This window comes from Onychomys torridus, chromosome 18 (assembly GCF_903995425.1).
Source record: "Onychomys torridus chromosome 18, mOncTor1.1, whole genome shotgun sequence".
Classification (NCBI taxonomy): domain Eukaryota; kingdom Metazoa; phylum Chordata; class Mammalia; order Rodentia; family Cricetidae; genus Onychomys; species Onychomys torridus.
In genome coordinates this window covers 34997205-35015930 of record NC_050460.1, presented here as the reverse complement: position 1 = coordinate 35015930, position 18726 = coordinate 34997205, and the positions used below count along the sequence as shown (strand labels likewise).

At 43.3% G+C, this 18726-nt stretch overlaps 1 protein-coding gene across 44 annotated transcripts in view; it reads right to left on the bottom strand.

Moving 5' to 3' along the window:
• Map4k4 (mitogen-activated protein kinase kinase kinase kinase 4) overlaps positions 1-18726 on the bottom strand; it is a 153495-nt gene that overhangs the window by 18265 nt on the left and 116504 nt on the right. For 4 of the 44 annotated variants that reach the window (XM_036167653.1, XM_036167657.1, XM_036167668.1 and 1 more), the window contains exons 13-21: positions 12256-12417; positions 9159-9245; positions 8390-8605; positions 7552-7713; positions 5004-5237; positions 3871-3977; positions 2456-2607; positions 1747-1844; positions 926-934 (exon numbers count right to left, since the gene is read on the bottom strand). In XM_036167653.1, coding sequence (XP_036023546.1) covers positions 926-934; positions 1747-1844; positions 2456-2607; positions 3871-3977; positions 5004-5237; positions 7552-7713; positions 8390-8605; positions 9159-9245; positions 12256-12417 — 1227 coding nt within the window. The remainder of the gene's footprint in view (positions 1-925; positions 935-1746; positions 1845-2455; positions 2608-3870; positions 3978-5003; positions 5238-7551; positions 7714-8389; positions 8606-9158; positions 9246-12255; positions 12418-18726) is intronic. The other 40 variants (XM_036167664.1, XM_036167666.1, XM_036167680.1 and 37 more) reach the window with 22 other exon arrangements.

The window sequence follows — 18726 nt, the reverse complement described above, 5'->3', positions numbered from 1 at the left end:
GCCAAGGCTTTGCTGTGCAGACGTGACATGACTAGAGGATTTTTTAGGGGGACTATTCAGAACACCGGCCTCTCATTACACGGATCTGGGCTTACTTCCTCCACATTTCATTAAGAATCTCGAGCCTATAAGACAGTGGGGTACCTCTAGCATACAGCCCCCCTCACTTCCCTCCAGGAACCACCACCTTCCCGAGTTGGGGCATTGGCGGTGTGTGTGTGTGTATGTGTGTGTGTGTGTGGGGGGGGTGTGTGTGGTGGTGTGTGGTGGTGGTGGTGGTGGTGGTGTGTGTCTGATCTGTCACATGCCTCGGCAATAGACTAGGTAGTTTGCCATTGGCCTCCTCCTAGAGTTAGCCGCATTCCTGTAATATGAGCTTGAACATCAGAGGAAAACCTACTAAAACCTGGCTTCATTCCTCCTTACTGTGCTGAGATTATTTTAAGGTTCTTATCAATTTGTTAAATCTCATTTGCCAGAGTGATGATTACTTAGCCCTCTCATTCCATTCTGAGTCCAAATTCACTTTTCTACTTGGGAATGTTATTTAAAAGCACTATATAGTTGTTTTCTCCTTTCTGTTTAAAGAGCAGTTCTAAGTTAGTTTTCTTCTTTTATGCAGTGAAGAGTATGCTTTCCTCTTTGAATTTGAGCCTCTGAAATATCAGGAACCAAGTTTGAGCCCACTACATCCTGTTAATTTTCTGCAGCAATGCAGCAGTTCTAAAACCGGTGTTTCAAAGAGGTAAGTCTGCTAACATATATCTGGAGCATGTTTTATCTGCTAAAACAGCTGATTATCACTACAGTTTAGTTTGCAAAGTCTAGAAAACAGTAAGGCAAGTTGAGAGCAGAGTTCAAATTCAAGCCAAGTTAAAAGGCAGACAGCGCTGCTGAAGCTAGACTTGCCAGAGTTAGGGCTTACCACTTCACCCTTCAGGACACGGCAATTCATGGAGGTGGCGGGGGAGGCCATCGTTGATGAGGGATGCAGAGAAAAAGGGAGCAGACGGCAGAAAAAAGGGAGGGAAGAAGTCCAGAAGTCAGTTCAAGCAGGAAACTGAAACTTCAATAGGCTTAAATCCACACCTCCCCCGGCCCCCAGTCCCATAACTAATGACTAGAACAAGAAGGGAAGGAGTCAGAGGGCAGTCACAACCATCATTCCAGAGACCAAAGGCAGGCACCAAGCAGCAAGAGGGTTTGCAAAGCTGATTTATGACAGCTCGTTTTGAAAGCCAGTACTGTAAATGCCAAACTCATGGAGAACAAGGTTAATGCCCAGCAGTGATGACTGTGTCTGTGTGTCTGTGTGTCTGTGTAGAGGGGCTCCTAGCTGTTACTTAGTGTTACTATAAAGTACCTGTTTCCTTTAAAAGGGCCTCTCAAATAAAACTCCATTTTGTTCTGTACTTCTCTGTAAAGAGGACTGGACCCAAAGTATAAGGCTGAAGTTGAAAAAAATCTGCTCCACTAGGGACTTCAGAAGTGAGATGCCTAAAGGGAGGACCCCCAAGTACATCCTGCTACAGGACATTCCTTCTACTTCCTTACCCCAGAAAAGGGCCACACAAAAATCAAACCACTGCAGGCTTCTCAGTCCCTTTTTTTCTTCCTTCTTTTTCCTACAGATTGAACTTAGAACCTCCTAAGTGCAACCCCATACCCTAGTCCTTGGCCATATTCTTTTTACAAAGGATTCACTCAAGCTTGAGACAGAACTGATTGATTTCACACAGTCCTTACAGCAGGCTTGAGAGGTCGAAATACTTCTTTTTTATCTTCAGGTTTTTTGGCTACATTTTCAAGGCGCTGAGATGGAGATCCTTCAGACTTGGATGATGCTGTTAAGAGACAAAAAAGCAGAAATAGAGATGTGTGCATATTGTAAACTGTAACGGCCCCACTCCCGTCCACCAAGCTTCCCACTTCTCCCTGCTGACTTCAGAAGACCCCATTCATAGCAAGGTCTCCATGGAGTCTGAACTTCATGCAAAAACAGGATCTAGGGACACTCTGGCAGACTTTCTGATGTCTTACTTAAAGTCCTGCATCTGTTCCATGGATGCTCCCGAGGACTGTGAAGAACACAGTAAAGGGAGTTTTTAACTACTGTCATCAATAATACATACGAGGATAGCATAGGCCTCAGAATTCAAACTGCAAGAAAAGTGTTCAAATCCCAGTTTAGGCATTTAGCTAATTTACTTTAGGCAGGTTATTTAATTACACTCAACTCTACAGTGCTTATGGTGCTAGGTATGTGTGTGAAGCTTTGAACACTGGAGTAAAAGTATAGTGACTACTTATGATTACCTACATCCTTAGCAAGCTAAGTCAAAGAATCATTTGTGAGATGCAGCTCTACGCAAACCCAGGTCTCTTTCTATGCATGGGGTCTTCTGATCCCTGACACAGCCATGGCTGCCCCCAGAGAAGGGAGGAGAGCGCCTACATCTCACTCTGAAGCGTTCACCAGAGCCGCCCTGAGACCCAGGATGGGAGCCAGGCTGCGATCCTGAGTTGCTGGACCCTGAGGAGCTGCCACTGCCTGGCCTGGGGACCAGCTTCTCCACTCTCTCCCACAGGAGACGGGGCTCAATACTGCTGTTAGAGAAGAGGAGAGAACAGTGTCATTCCACTACACTATAGCATAGATGTGTACATGATGCAGAACGTGGGGAGGGGAGAACAACCTATAAACAGGAAGTAACACACAGGGTTACTGAAGCACGTGAAATCCTTATTGTGTGTGAGGCGAGAGCTACACACACAGTCTAGAGCTACAGCCATTGCTGTCCTAATCAGAGACCCAATTCTTGACTGGAAATAAACGTCACTTAGATAATTACCCAGAAACTTTTCTGTATCTAGGTTGCCCTCATTCACCCATTACAGCTCTCACACCCTGAATGTCCACGGTCCATTCTTTTGTCTGAGATGTGTGTTGGAAGCAAAACTGGGAAGGCTTTCCTGCTATGGTCAGACCCACAGCACACATTTGCTGGAGAGAAGTGGTGTCCGGGACACTGTCCCAGGAGAATGGCAGTCCTCTCTAGTCCTCAGCATTAAAGGCCTATCTGCAGATTCTGAATTACCATCCATCTAGCCACTTGTAACTATACCAAGGCTGCCAAAAGGACAGGTTCAATGATGACCAAATTGCCAAACACTTAACAATGATAATCTCTAGGGCAATGCTGACAAAATAGAAATTTCCAGTAAGCTGAAGAGGGAACACACTCCACATCTGACCATATCAGAGCTGTTATCAGCCCCACATGTGACCAGCACTACATGTGACACCAGCACTTGAAACATGGCTGATACCCTACCAAGGAAGTGAAGTGCTAATTTTATTTCACTTTTATTCAGTTAAATTCCAACTTAGCCTTGCATGGCTAATGACTACGGTGTCACGCAGAGCCGCCCCAACCGCAGCAGTGATGCTATTTGACTAGCTTACTAGCCTACTGCAGACTGCTGTAACACTGACTTTCCTGTGATTTTTACACCAGTTTACACCTTCAAGTTTCTTTTAGACTGAAAATTCCCTCAAAGTACAAGTTTCTCAGAACCTGTACCCAAGTCTTCCATTCTGTATTTTACAGAGAAAAGTTGTTTTCATTTCAACTAAATACATACCAAGATTTAAATCATTTTACTATAGATCAATCTGTTCTTACTAATGAGGGGTGTGTGTGTGTGTGTGTGTGTGTGTGTGTGTGTGTGTGTACACCTGTGCAAGAAACAGATCGTGTCTTTTGTCTAGAACTTCAGTATTGGGAAGAGCACATTTATAAAAATTGATCACAGATGACTCCAAGAGACTGCATGCAGAGAACATCGGTTCCTGCCATTCTCCTTTACCTGGTGGAGTTCCTCTGTCCTGCTTGGCTATTCTGCTGCCCACTGCCCTGCAGTGGGGAATCCCGACGGGATAAGACAGGGGAACGAGATGTTGTTCTCACAGGAACCTTCAGGTGGGAAAACACAGCAGTTAAAACTGAAGCCACGAGATGCAGAACAAAGCTCTCCTCCTCAGAATGCGTTCTAAGACAGTCCTCCTTCAGCTGCACACCTAGCACTAAGCTCCTCCCTCGACCACTCAACCAGCCCCGCCCTTGTCCTGCCCTGATCAAGAGCCTGGACACTCTCTACGCTCCTGAAACACTGAAGTGATCTCTGGACTGAAGCTGGTGGCAGGGAACATACAGTAGCACTTTGCTGAGTAATGTCAGAATCAAGAAATAAGCTCAAAGAAATCAAACAATGGTCTACAAATAGATTAGCAGGAAGCAAAGACTGGCAAAGAAGCAAGAAAATATTTTAAAGGAAGCAAATTCCAAGTGGAGAAAAAATACACTAAAATATGCCTTTTAATTTCATTTGGCTATTAATTACAAAATACTCAACTTGAAAATAAAAAATCATTTTGTTAATTTTTTTCCTCACAAGACTTTTTCTAAAATCCTTGATACACACAATAATGGGTAGCTTCTGAATAAATTTCCATTCTATTTATTTAGAAGCATGTGGTCTACACTTTTCCTCTTTAAAAAAAATATTTTTTAAGATTTACTTATTTATTGTGTATACAGTGTTCTGCCTGCATGTATGCCTGCACACCAGAAAAGGGCAGAAGAGGGCACCAGATCTCACTATAGATGGCTGTGAGCCACCATTCGGTTGCTGGGAATTGAACTCAGGACCTCTGGAAGAGCAGCCAGTGATCTTAACCTCTGAGCCGTCTCTCCAGCCCCCACTTAATTAATTTTTTTTAATTAAATTATGTTTAAAACCAGTTAACAATAAAAAACTAATTGACCACTGGCTAAATGTAACTGCCTAAATATGGAACGTTTTTCCCACTATAAAAAGTTACTTTGAAATTTCATTACCCCTTTAAATCTGGTGAAGTCACCATACCCATAATCAAAGTAAATAATAAGTTTTAAAATAAAAAAGTAAAAGCAGCACACATCTGTCTTTCTGCTCCTTACCCTTGGAGGCACCTCGTCACTGTCTGATCTAGACCAAGCCTTTTGGGTGGGGTCAGGTACCTCCGACTTAGAGTCAGGGCTCTGACTGAGCACCTCACTGCGGGAAGGTGGACATGGGTCCTGAGAACGAAGATGGTGGTGTGCGAATTTGGGAGGAGAAGGGTCACTGAAGGAATGGGATCTTGAGACAGGGGGAACATTGTTCTTGAGAGATGCCAGGTGGGACCACTGTACCTTACAAGAAAACAAAACACAAAACATTCAATGCTTTCTGCACACAACTAGCTTTCCTGGTCAACACTAAATCCAAAACAGGAGCTAGGAAAGTGAAATGTGAATCAGGGCAGCACGGAGTCAGGCATGGAGCAGCAAACCGGTTACGTTCTGATGAAGAAGTGAGAGGAAGGGCAAGTGCACACTCAGGGAACCCAGGGCCCAGACACGCTGCAGACAGCAGGAACAGGAGCATTTGCAGACCAAGAGGAGGAAGAGTGCACACACGCCCATCATGTCAGCACAGAGAGGGCAAACCACAGGACGGAGGCACTGCCACTGCACACCTCCCCACCACCCTCCCAGGACCCAGAGTCTGAGAATCTGACCGAGAAACAACAGGACACATTGTGAGCGATCAAAGTTCGTTCTTCCTATTTAGAAAGGCTCTAAGAGCAGAACTTATAACAACCCACTTTTCAAATACACTGATAACTTTTTCTTAGTTCCTCCCAATCTTCTACACCCACTAATTATGAAAAAAAAAGTGAGATTAAAATTTCTTTAGCAAAATATTTAATGTCAAGTCACCTCAGGCTGACCAGTGTCAGAATGTGCCTTTCAATTAAGAACTCAAGAAGGTGACTATTTGCCAAGTGAATTTATTCAGTTGCTTTTAAAAACATTCTCTCAAAAATCTATGAAATGTTTTCAATAAATGGTGTTTTGCTGTTGTAGAATAATTAATTGCCCAACATTAGCTAAGTGTATTTAGTGCAAACTGAAAACAGGAAACCCTAACTTGCTTGACTTCTGCAGATATAACCTGTAGCTAAACCCCAGTGCACAATCTCTATGGCTCACAGACAGATCCAAATAATCCTAGTTTGGGTACAATTTCATACTATTAAAGTATTTCAAATGTTCACTGGGAAAGCATACAAATGAATGTGTCACCAAGGAGCAGTACGTGGGACTCAATGTTGGTGCCACACGAGAAAGTGTCCCTCTAAGAACACTTCACAGGTGCCTGCTTAGAGCAAGAGCATTCTCAGCAGAGGAGGAGGAAAAGAGAGACTATTTCTAAATTCTGTATTAATCACTCATGAAATAAAAATGAGTCCACATAACTCAGGAACTCCTGAAGTCTACTTCTCATAGTTAAGTTTGCCCCTGGTGTTGGCTTTAACTTCCAAGACAAATGCTTCTTGTGCATTTAATATGCATCTCACCAGGACACAAGCTCCAAGCTTAGGAGCAAGTGGTAGCCAAATTCTTCTAATTGGATCTGTTCTCTCACCCTATTCTCTATCTTTTTCTTTCCATCTTCTATTCCCGGAATTCTCTGCTGCTGCACCCACATAAACCCCCACCCCACACACTGTGCCTCAGATCTGCTCCTCCTGAGTCCTTGCCATAGCACCCCACTGTCCAACAGGAGAATTGGTTTTTTGTAAGCACATTCTCAGGTGAATACATTTGTTACAGCATGATCACTACTTCTGTCTTAAACCCAATTTTTCCCCTGGGGACATGCAACAGTGACAAGTGCAGGGAAGCTTGGGACCTGTCCGAGGCAGCCTGCAGTACAGAACAGAGGAAGGACCTGAACACTGTCTTCCAGGAGAGCAGAATCAGGGCTGGAGGCTTTGCCATCTACTTTCCTGTCTAGACAACAGGGCAGCTTTTCTTTTGACCACTCAGACAAGGCAGAATATGGTATAGACTGAAGGAAAGGTCATATCCTTTGTCCTGATCTCCTCCAGGAAATCAATTTTTAACCCACTGGTCATAACCTATTTTTAATCTTGAAGTGTTTGTGAATCTGGTTTTTTAAAAAAAGATTTCCCAGAAAAATCTACATATTCAGCCAAATAAATATAATTCTGCATGGAATTACAGGACATCCTCAGTCTCCAAGGGTCCTCCAAGGAGCTGGGGACCACAGGAGTAAAGCACTTACTTTAAAATGTTTGAGAGAAGAGCTTCTGGATCTCTCCAAAGGTGCTCACACAATAAAACCAACTTTCTAAAAACTAGTGAAAAAGCATCTGTTTAAGAGGAAGGAGGGACTTCACATCTGAGTTAAGGAGGGGGAAAATGAAATTACTGACTAGAGGTATTCCTAATCAGTTAAAGAAAAATCTTTAAAAAAAGAAAGAAAGAAAGAAAAGGTCACAATGCTCTTTCCCTCCAGCTGAATGCAGATCCTCCTCCTGTACTATACAGCTCCTCCGACAGTCCTCCTCTCCTCCCAACATGACAATGAACTAAGTGTAGCCTGGTGGGCCACTATGCACATCTGCAGCACAGCAAGGGCGGCTGCCGCTGCTACCTGTGGCTCAGCTGGTCTCTGTAGGGCAGGGTGCACAGACTCGGAGTTGCCATTGGAAAAAGATTCTGATCGGGAAGGCACCGGTGGCTCCAATCCTCTGCCTGTTTGCTTAGACTGGGCCTCAGGGGAGCTGTGGTTAGTCTTTCTAAATCTATCGTCCACCTGCATCAGAGAATTAGAAGACAGACAGAGCTCCATGTTAGTAGGGGAAGCAGAGATGAAGAAGGAAGTCTAAAAGCAGGGCATCAAGAGAAATTTTCTTCAGGTCTCAGAAAAGAGAGAGGCAGCTGGCAGGGAGCATAAAGCAGAGCTAAGATTTGATACAGGATTTTTAAAAACTGTGAAAATGAAAATTAAGCAAAGCGGCCTCTACGACAGCCTCAGTGCCTAATCTCATTCCTCTAACCCTAAGGAGTTTGTTCCCTGACTCCTCCTGTGAGGGTGGATGTAGAAGAGTGCCATCTACAGGCCAGCACTGCTCAGTACTCCTGTCTAGTCCAGTGAGGAACACTAGGAACAGCATCCTAGTCTGAGGCTCTGTGATCAACTGATCCAGTAAGAAATCAGGCTGAAGGTCCACTTCATCCTCATGAGTCGTACACCAGATCAACATTTCTCTCATTCACATGCTACAGAACGATGGTACCAAGCACTCCTTTTGTGTAGTTTGGCTTCCAGCTCCTCTATTATTTGTTAAATGAGGCACCCACATAGAAAACAAAGGCAAGTAATTTACTGGTCCATTCTGGCATTCATGGACAGCTCTCAACCATCGTAAAGGACGTCTAGGAGCCTATTCAGGACCAACATTTAAGCAACAAGTCAAAGAAGAAGATACCTCCCGAGCTCTGTCAGCAGGGTCGTAGTGAGGCTTGGGCTCTGGAGCATGATAGCTTGGCTTGCTCCTGTCCTGCTGCGGCTGCTGCGCCTGCTGCTGCGGGTGCGGCCTCCTGTGGTCGTGCTGTAGAGACAGGAGATATGCTTGTTCTTGTTGCAACTGCCTCTGGAGCCTCTCTGCCTGCCGGTGCTCCTCCATCTCCCGCCATCGGCACTCCTTGGAGAGGGAGAGGGCAACACTGAATCTGGGGACCGTGGCGAGCTCACCTCTTCTCTGGGTCCCTTTTTGACTTCTGTTTGTTTAAATAAATAGCACTTTCCTCTCTTGTGTAAGAGCAAGGCAAGTGGTTGGGATTTTAAATAGCATGTTACCTGTGTAAAATTTCACAGCATTTGCTAAATGTAACACCACTGCAGAGTAAAAGAATTCAATTAAACATCAGATTCAGTGGTATATACACACACACATTCAGCACAGATCCTACAGCATGTGCAGTGAGCCTGCCACCTCCAGCATCTTCATAGTCACTGAATGCCAAGTTCTGTTTACCACTTGACAGGCATCTGCCAAACGAGAGCAGTTGACTTACTAACGGGAAATAAACAAAGGCAGTTTACTCTGCGCTAGACAGCATGGCCACAGAGGACATCTTCACTAGAACCTGGCTTCCACAGCAAAACCAAAGGGTCTGACGGCCACCACAGCTGGCTGACTCGGGGGAGGGAGCACGGGCCTGTGGCTAGGGAGTGGGACAGAGGCGGGGCGTTACCAGTAGCATGGCCTGCTCCTGGAGCAGCTGCTGCTGCAGGATCTCCAGGTGCCGCTGCTCCTCCTCCAGCTGCCGCCGGATGTACTCCTGTCACACAGAAATCACCCAGCAGTCAGTACATCCAGAAGGAAAGCATCGCAGTCACCTGTGCAGGTCACCAAGGACTATTCGGATGAGCTGTGCAGCGAACTCACCAAGGAGCGAAGGCCTAATCTAAGCACAACCTCCTGCTGGGGACTTTTGCAAAGGCTCAAGCTGGCCAGAGAAGTGCAGAGAAGTCCCCCACATTTGAGGGACATGCATGGCAGTGTGTGAGCACTGCCGTACGATTCCAACACACCATTGTAAAGGAGGATGTCTTCCTCTTAAGATGCAAGACAGACTCCACAGAAACTGTAGTTTAGGGCCAAGGGATTCTGATTAGTAAATACCTGCTGAAAAGGCAGCATTTTAAATAATCACGCTTGAGTAATTTTTGAAAACTAAAACCCAAATCTGCTTAAGACCTAAAAACCAAAGCAAACCAAACTTGTGCTTTTGCTAATGATTCCGAAGGTACCTGGAATCACTACAGTCTGAAGGATATGGCCAGGGGTCATAGGCTATGGGCATTTCTCTGTAAGTATACTGGCCCAAGCTCTTGGTGATGAGTTTGTGTGTTTGTGTATTGTGCACAGGCATACGTGCTCAGGCAGATTGAGAATGGCATGACAGTGGCAGAAAATGACCGATCTGTCACATGGGAAGAGGTAATCACACAGAGTGTAATACACAGAGGGAATGATGCTATCCTGACATGCCTGAAGTCCTTAGTTCAAGCTCCAGTTCTGGGGAAGGGGTAAGTGAGAGGTGGGAACATACTCAAACTATTTGGACAAAGATCAGGAGACCCTAAACACAGTTCCATCAAAGACAAGCCATGTGGCCTGCTGCATACATTCCAGCTTCCATTGTTTGTTTGTTTGTTTTCTCATTTGAAAAATGGAACATGAGCTAGATAAGAAATAACTCTCTAGAACAAAAGTATTTTACAAGAAGCCTTTTCATCAGGAAGACCAACACTACCACCCCACATTAAACAATGTCCTGGAAGGGGAGCAAAGGAAGGGCTCGTGGGACACTGCTCCATGGAACTGTTCTGTATCTATAGGTGCCTCCTACTGACCAGCCCCTATTTCATAGCACATGCCCTGAAGTAAAACACCAGACATGGGCTGAATAGATGCTTAAGTTAACCAATAGTTCTGCTCAGGAGAATACCAGACAACAGAGAAACAATGGCCTATAAATACTCTCAGGGCACCACATCTTACACAGCCAACTGAGCCCCCAAAGCCAGGTCCCTTTTGTTTACTTACACCTGACTCCCCAAGATCGTGCTAAGCCTTTGTGATGGACAAGTAATCTTAGCTGTCTGAGAAAGGGGATCTGAATCCCAAATCATATTTTTTGAACAAAACAATTAAATCCTAACTTGAAAGATCAAGTTACTATACTTATTTATGTTCTACCTTTAAAATACAAGAAAACTTGGGAGGTGGGGTGGGGAATCATATGCTACCCAAACTACAAAGATCCTGACATACAATAAACACAGAGAATATGACATATACACACTTGTGTGGGAATGCAATGTGCACTACATCAAGTTTAATAGCGAATTATTATTTTCAAATCAAAAAGGAAAAGCAGAGTAAAACAGAACCATTTTTAAGAAATCTTTAAAGTGCAGGGTACTTTAGTACTCTAAAGTGTGGTTCTTAAGATTTCTTTATATTTTATATTTATGAGTTTTCCGCCTACATGTTATGTTTACATACCATGTGTATGCATTTCTGGAGAATGTCAGGAAGAGATCATTAGATCTCTGGAACTGAAGTGACAGGTAGTTGTAAGGTGCCATGTGGGTACTGAGAACTGAAGAGCAGCCATGCTCTCAACTGCTGAGCCAGCTCACCAGCTCCCATTCTGAAAAACTACAACTGGCACCATACATTAAAGGTGATGCACCACCCTAAGCCTCCCGTCATAATCAACACAGTAACACCCCAGGTGACTTCTTGACAAGTGGCTTTTCACAAATTTGTACCTCTCAGGTATAAACATGATAAAATATTACTAATCGCCACCGCAAACAGATAAACACTACTGTTAGAGTCAAGAAGCAGACAGTAACACAAGCCGTGGCACAGAGGTTCCAGTAAACACTGGGATATATGCAGACCCAAGGTCCAGGAGGAGAGTCAAGGACAATGGCTGGATCATCACATTTGGAAGTTAAAATCGTGGTCTGTAAGTACTTAACTTTGAAATCCAAGTACTATTCAAATGGTTCCCATTCATTGACTCTTCTTTATTCAAAGCTCAAAACAAAGAATGGTCAATTTAAAGACAGAGCCAGGCGGCGGTGGTGGTGCACGCCTGTAATCCCAGCACTCGGGAGGCAGAGGCAGGCAGATCTCTGTGAGTTCAAGGCCAACAATCTGGGCTACCAAGTGAGTTCCAGGAAAGGCACAAAGCTACACAGAGAAACCCTGTCTCAAAAAAACAAAAAACAAACAAACAAACAAAAAAAGTCAGGAAAGCCAAAAAAACTAAAAGTTATTTTTTGTTTGAATAATGGATGGTTTAAGAAATTTACAAATAAACTATAGAAAGCAATAATAAAATTACAAGCATTACAAAAAAATTATTTTTTGTTAAAATATACCAAAAAAACTTTACTACTATAAATATATATGCAAACTTAACTCAGCCACTAGATATTTCAATCATTTATTAAATTCCCTTACAGCTGGTTTTTAGTTTCCTTGTGTAAAAAGTTAACATCACCCAGATATCTGGAGTTCATAGTATGTAAGCCAAGCCTGTGAACATGCACTTAGAAATCTGTCGCATGTCACACTCATCAGGACTCTGGCTAGTTTCAAAGGGTCTCTGAACTGAATCAACTTTTATCCTTTTTGAGGGCAAGGAGTCAAGTCATTCGGGTTTCCAATGTGACATGTGTGCATACCCATGCAAGTACTTCTGGCTCCCAGCTCAGCAGGCTAACCAGCGCCACAGATACCTGGTTTACCACCCTCTGTAAACTAACCTGCTCCCGTTCCACTCTCCTCTTCTCCTCCTCTGCCCTTCTCCTCTCTTCCTCTTCTTTCCGCCTTCTTTCCAGCTCCTCCAGACGCCTCTTCTCCTCCTGCTCTCGCCTTCGCTGTTCCCGCTCCTGCTGCCTCCTGGCTTCACGCTCCCGTCTCTGTTGCTGCGGAAGAAGGATTGTGTGGTCACCTGGGGTCTGCCGGCTGTGGGTCTCAGGTGCGCTGACAGTGCTACACAGGTGTCAGTGAGGCCAAGCTCCTGGGCCCTACCCACACTGCTCCATTATTCTACAAGGACCATGACTTGACAGCTTCTCTGGAACTACTGGTTGAAGGCGTAATGCTTCTTTGAGTCCTTAGAGGGTTTGGTTTTACACTTTGACAGCCATCATCCTAGGCTATCTAGGACTCTTAAATCAGAACAAAAAGAAAGAAATGATTAAAGGGTAGGAAAAAAAGGACAAAGAAAGAAAGACAAAAATATCTTTAAAATTAGAAGCATACAAGAGAGAAAAAGAACAAAAAGAAATAGGCATCAGCGAAGAAAGCAAAGCATCACTCTTATTGCTAGGAATATCTCAAAGCTCCCAATGAGCACATGTGAACTTCTATGTCCCTGGCTCTGGAAATACTTAACATTTAAAGATCATTTGTTGCACCTAATATAAATCTCTTTACAACCTTAGGAAGTCAGGATCTCATTCCTACTGTACAGAAAACAGGCACAGGAAAATAAAATGACTGGTCCAATGTTACCAGCCCAAACCCCTGCTTGAACAGCCCCTCTGCGTTTTAAAGCTCATTCTTTAAGTCCACACCACCCAGCACCCCACTGACAGACAGAAGGTACAACCAACTCAGTGTGTGACATGGATAACACAGCCACTTCCCTGTTCTTGCACAAGGACACAGCACTTACATGCTGTGGAGTCTGAAGTTTATTAGTTCTTTCTATGAATATGGGAAATGCTAACTCTCAACCAGCACTGTCTAATATACAGCACTAGTTACATACTACCACTGAGCATGTAAATTGTGGCTTGCATGCATAAGAAAATGAGTCCACTAGTAGCCACTTCACTGGACAGCACCTCTACAGAACATATAGTCACCCACTTTCTCAGAAAATTTCTATCTGTGACACTACGGCTAACCACAAGACAAAATAAATAAAAATATTATATCAAAGTTTATAGAATGTATACATCAGAAGGATTTGTTAGAGTACTGTTCTGAATCCTCTCCCCCACACTCAAATAGTGTTTGTGGAAGCAGGAACTGTCTTCCTCACAGCCTAAGGCATGTTCTACATGTATGGTGCCTGGATAGGGTGCTGACGTCTCACTGATACTTGTATAGTCTTCCCAACCAAGTTCTGAGCTGGCCTGCTGCTATTCTGTCTGTCTCGGTGTTGGCTTTTAGAAGCGTTAAGTTAATGAACACAACTCACCAAGGTTGGAGGTGAGGTCATTTAAAAAAAAAAAAAGGAGTGCCTATTTCAAAACCTCCACAGTTTTGATGGCAAAAGCATCATCATTCAATTCCAATCATGCCATACACTTCCTGCTTATTATTTGGTAGCCTGTCTTTATAGCTTTTTTTAAAAAAAGTCTTTGAAAAGAAGAAAAGTCAGATTATATGTTCAAAACCCAATGTAAAGAGCGCAACTGAGAACCTGTGTGCTGAAACAGTCACCAGGCAGGACTTTTCTGCACTCCGCTCTCTTCCAGCCTTCTGGTCTATGTCTTGAGCTGAGGGAGTGGAGACTGAGGAACAGGCCTGCCCTCTGTCCTTTCAGCTCAGATCTAATGCAGAATTCCATGCCCACAATTGCCAGAGATACAATACCCCGATTCTTCCAAAAAACTAGGTAGAAATATAAAAGGACTTCCTCCTACCATAGGACTCTATGAACATGCTAACATACCTAAAAGAAACTCAAGAATCATACTTAAAATGTGTTTCTGGAGCCCTTTCCCTTCAAAGTAAATGGAACTACAACCTTTCATATTCCCTACACAGCAAAAACAAACAAACAAAAAACCTCATCAGGCCACTGCATATAATATACAACAGCTAAGAACAAAATCATTTTTTAACTGTGATAATAAAAATCATGTATTTTTTACCAAGTAGCTTTTGGGAAAATTGGGAAAAGTATAAGCTATTTAATTCCACTACATATTCCTGGTTTGATACCTTTTCCAAAAGAAAACATCTTTTGAACTTTTTGGTTGTGTAAAATATATTACAAATGAAACATAAGGCTTCTGGTAAATGTGAAGCCGGGATTCGAAGACTACTCTCTTACTCGATGCACTTTAAAGCCTAGGACCTATGACTTTCTCCTTCAAGTCCCCAGGATGAAGATACAGGTGGTGGGCTCTGAGAGCAGCTATGTCAGAGCTAAAGCCAGCTGACAATGCAGGTCACAGCAGAAGGGACTCTCTGGTATGAGGTCTGCCAAGGGACCACCCTCTCCCAGAGTGTCACAGGGTTTGTCAACCACACTCAAGGGCAGGCTACATGCCCAGGAGTAGGTGGCCAATACAAAATGAACTCCATAACTGGGGAGGGGGAGCCTTGTTTCATTTGGGCTTTTTTTTTTTTTTTTTCTTGTCTTAGTGGCTTGTTTTGATTTTTGAGAGAAAGACCACAGAGACAGACAGAGACAGAGAACATGACATTGGGTGGGTAAGGAGGTGGGAGGAGGGGAAACATGATGAAAATATACTGTATGAAAAAATTATTAGAGAAAAAGAAAAGAAAGAAAAATTCACAATCTCAATAAAGTAGGCTGGGAAGAAATACAAATGTCAAGAATTGTCCTCAATCAGACAAAAGGCAAACAAAAAGGGGGAAGGTAGCAAGCATCTACAACCTTACAACGTCTCATTAGCTTCAGAGAACTCAGGTGCCAAGGCAGTGACTGGATCAGAGCACACCGGTGGCTATTTTACAAAACTTTCCATACATCAAACAGCTGCATGGGTTTAAAAGGTCCTCTGGACTCTGTGCATCCAAGGTGGGGTCAGGTCTTAGTTGTGCTTTGCTGATTTACACAGCCTCCCATGTGAGCCCACAGCACAAAGGTACTGAGGTGTTGGGCTCCGTGGAGATACACAGGTGTTTAGAGTGGAGGCTTTAAAAAAGAATTACCAACCTTCACAAGAACTGGGCTTCCCCGTTCCCAGCTCACCACTCTGAAGTGTGTGTCTTGGCAGCGTGAGATGAAAAGAGAAACGAGGGGTGAGGAACTGAGATGCCCTGTGGTCCAAAGGTGACCAAGACACTCCACTTGGCACAGAAGCAAAATCTGTATTTGGATTTTACATTCATTTTGGCGTTTTTACGATGTCTGAGAGCTTAGAAGTAGACATGTGTCTGTCAGGTACACATGCCAGATGTTTTGTTCTGTTTTTCTGTGTGTGAAATCACAATTCTCACTCTGAAGGGAAGAACAAGACTTGCAGCCCACGGTGGTTCCACTCTTCTTTCTAAATAATACGCTTATGGAACTGTTTAAGTAACTTTCCACCAACTAACTTCTCCCAACCAACATGCACTGTACTACCCTACCCCACACTCCCACTCCAGTCCTAAGAGCGTCTAGTGAAATGAAACTGACATTTATAGCTAGCCATGCACAGGGAACTCTCCCAACAGTCTTTCAAGGAATTATTACCTGACTTTCTTCTATCTGACCCACCACAAATTATAAACAATCTTGTTAGAACTCCTCATTCTCTTTAGTGTTGGTCAGCAACACTCCTGCAGCTTTCCCACGTACATGTTTCTCCAATAATTCTGTATTTGCATCTACCAACTTTCTGGAAACCCATTTTCACTCTCCTTGATGGGATTTCATTCATTTTCAGGGACAAATTCTCTAAGCAGTTTCATCAGGAAAGGTGAAAAAGGTAAAAAGCTTAAGAACCTGTACATATCTAAAAATCTTTATTATTTCTCAACAGAATATTGTAGCTAAGGAAAGAAAGTCCCTACAAGACCTTCTGAGATCCTGTTAACATCTGCTTTCTGGTACCGAACACTCAGAGGCCACTGGCTCTCAATATTTGGAACAGGACTACAAACTGCCCTCCCTTCTCTGTAGCCCCAGTCTTAATACAGGGACTCTAAGACGACATATGGACCTCTGCTTTTTTGTTTTCAATCATGTGCTGTGTATGAAATCAGTCTTTCAATTCAGAAACTTGTACCTGGTGGTTTTTTACATTGGTTTACTATGTAGCCCAGGCTGGCTTTGAGTTTTGAACCCTGCTGCCTCGTTTCCTAAGTGCTGTGACGGCAGAAATGTGTGTTTCTCCATTCTGGAAATTGTGTTTCACTATTTTAAGTATGTTCTCCCTATCACACCAATGCCTTAGAATGTCTATAAAGGCTACATGGGACTCCTGGATCAATTGATTTTCTTTTGTTTTATTACCCATCAACTTGTCTTGTCTTCTTTTCCTATTTTCTAAGAGTCTTAAAACACTTCAGAAAATCTTATTTTTTGAATATTCTTCTTTCATGACTATATCTCAATTTTATATGAATATTTTGTTAAGTATATGTATATGTAAGAGACGGTTCTCTCTGTTCTTATTGTGTCTCAATTGGCTCTGTTGTTTGGGACCAAATCTGGGGCCTTGCATGCGCAAGGCAAGCACTCTGACACTAAGTTCCCTGTTCTACTCATCAGGAACTCTTCCATGATGAAGACACTGCTCAGTGTCTGGGGTCCTGGCTGAGCACTTCCGCTCAGTCCATGGAAAGTACCCTGTGAGTGGTACCCAGATGGTAACTCCTCAGTCCTGACTGCTTCTTACAGCTTTAAGGTCTTTGCACTGGTCAGGGGTCTCCAGGGAGGAACTTCACAGTATTCTGGGAATCCCCCTGCAAAGTCTGGGGAAAGACTGTGGGAAAGAGAGGGCATTTATAATGGTGTGGCTGCACCAATGTGCGAACTACTGAAGTGTGCATGCTGGCAGCCAAATGACTGAAACACCCACTGAAGGTGCCCTCTGCAGTCTGTGTGCTGAGTTAGGCCTCACGCTGAACCTCTCTTGTTCCTCTTCCTCAGAAGATGCCTGCTCTTGGAGAGAACACATGGGGGAATCTCAATCTCTCTCTCTCTCTCTCTCTCTCTCTCTCTCTCTCTCTCTCTCTCTCGTGTGTGTGTGTGTGTGTGTGTGTGTGTGTGTGTGCGCGTGCGTGCGTGTGTGCGTGCGTGCGCGCCCTCCTCTGACAGACCTTGCTTTCAGCTCCACCCATGACTGCTTCCAATGCACTACCTCATTTCCACATTCAACCTTCTCTCTTCTTGTCTCTGGTTTTTATAACATCTTAAATTTTTCTCAGTCATTTCTGTGAGATTTCTCAGTGAAAGAATTTTTAAATTGTTCTTCAAAGTCAACATGATTAATTTTTATTTAATAATTATAAATAATTAAAATTAGTAAATTTAATTAAAATATACTACATTAAAAACAAGCAAACAAACAAACAAACAAATAAACAAAAAAACAACCTCCGGGGCTGGAGAGGCAGCTCAAAACTTAAGAGCACTGGCTCCTCTTCCAAATGACTCAGGTTCAGTTCCCAGCACCCACAGGGTGGCTCACAACTATCTGTAACTCCAATTCCAGGGGATCTAATGCTCTCTTCTGGCCACTGTGGCACTGTATGCATACAGTGCATGGATATACATGGGTAAAACACCATATACATAAAATAAAATAAATCTTAAAAAAAAAACCCTCAATTATTGACTGAAAGCTTTCAAGAGGCATTTTTCTTGTAATTTCAAATGAAACTTTTAGGGATTTAAGTTCTTTGAAAATATATTTAGCTTCTTTCCCCCTTCCATGTGTAAATCACCTTCATGAGATGAATATATGCTCTTTTATTATATATATTGCTACGCTATGCTATGCTATGCTATGCCATGCTATGCTATGCTATGATGATATGCTAGGGATTGACTCCAAGGCCTCAAGCATGACAGGCAATGGTCAACTACTACTGAGCTCCCCTGTCAGCCTGTGTATTGTGTTTTTTATTAGATCTGACAAGTGACAAGCACATGCCAGCCTAGAGAAAACTGTTGACTGTACTCAGCATCTCACATTCAGAGTGATGGAAGACTGAGCTATCTATTCAGAGATGAAACTCAATCAAATCCTAAAGTAATTTTTGCATACAGTGTATACAGGCTTAAAAGAATAACTGCTATATGTGGGTAGAGCATCACAGTTTCAAAGCACATCCTCTGTTTCTCAGGCGAGAAGGTCTTTGGGTGTCCAAATGTCCGAGACTCAGAAATCTCACGTTTAAGGATCCATTTTCAAATGGGTACAGCATCAAAAGCCCCTTTTCTTTTTCAGAGATACACACAGGGCTTACAAATGACTGACTTATCCACTTGAGAAATCTGTATTAACAAGGGTCATGGGTATATGAAGATGAAG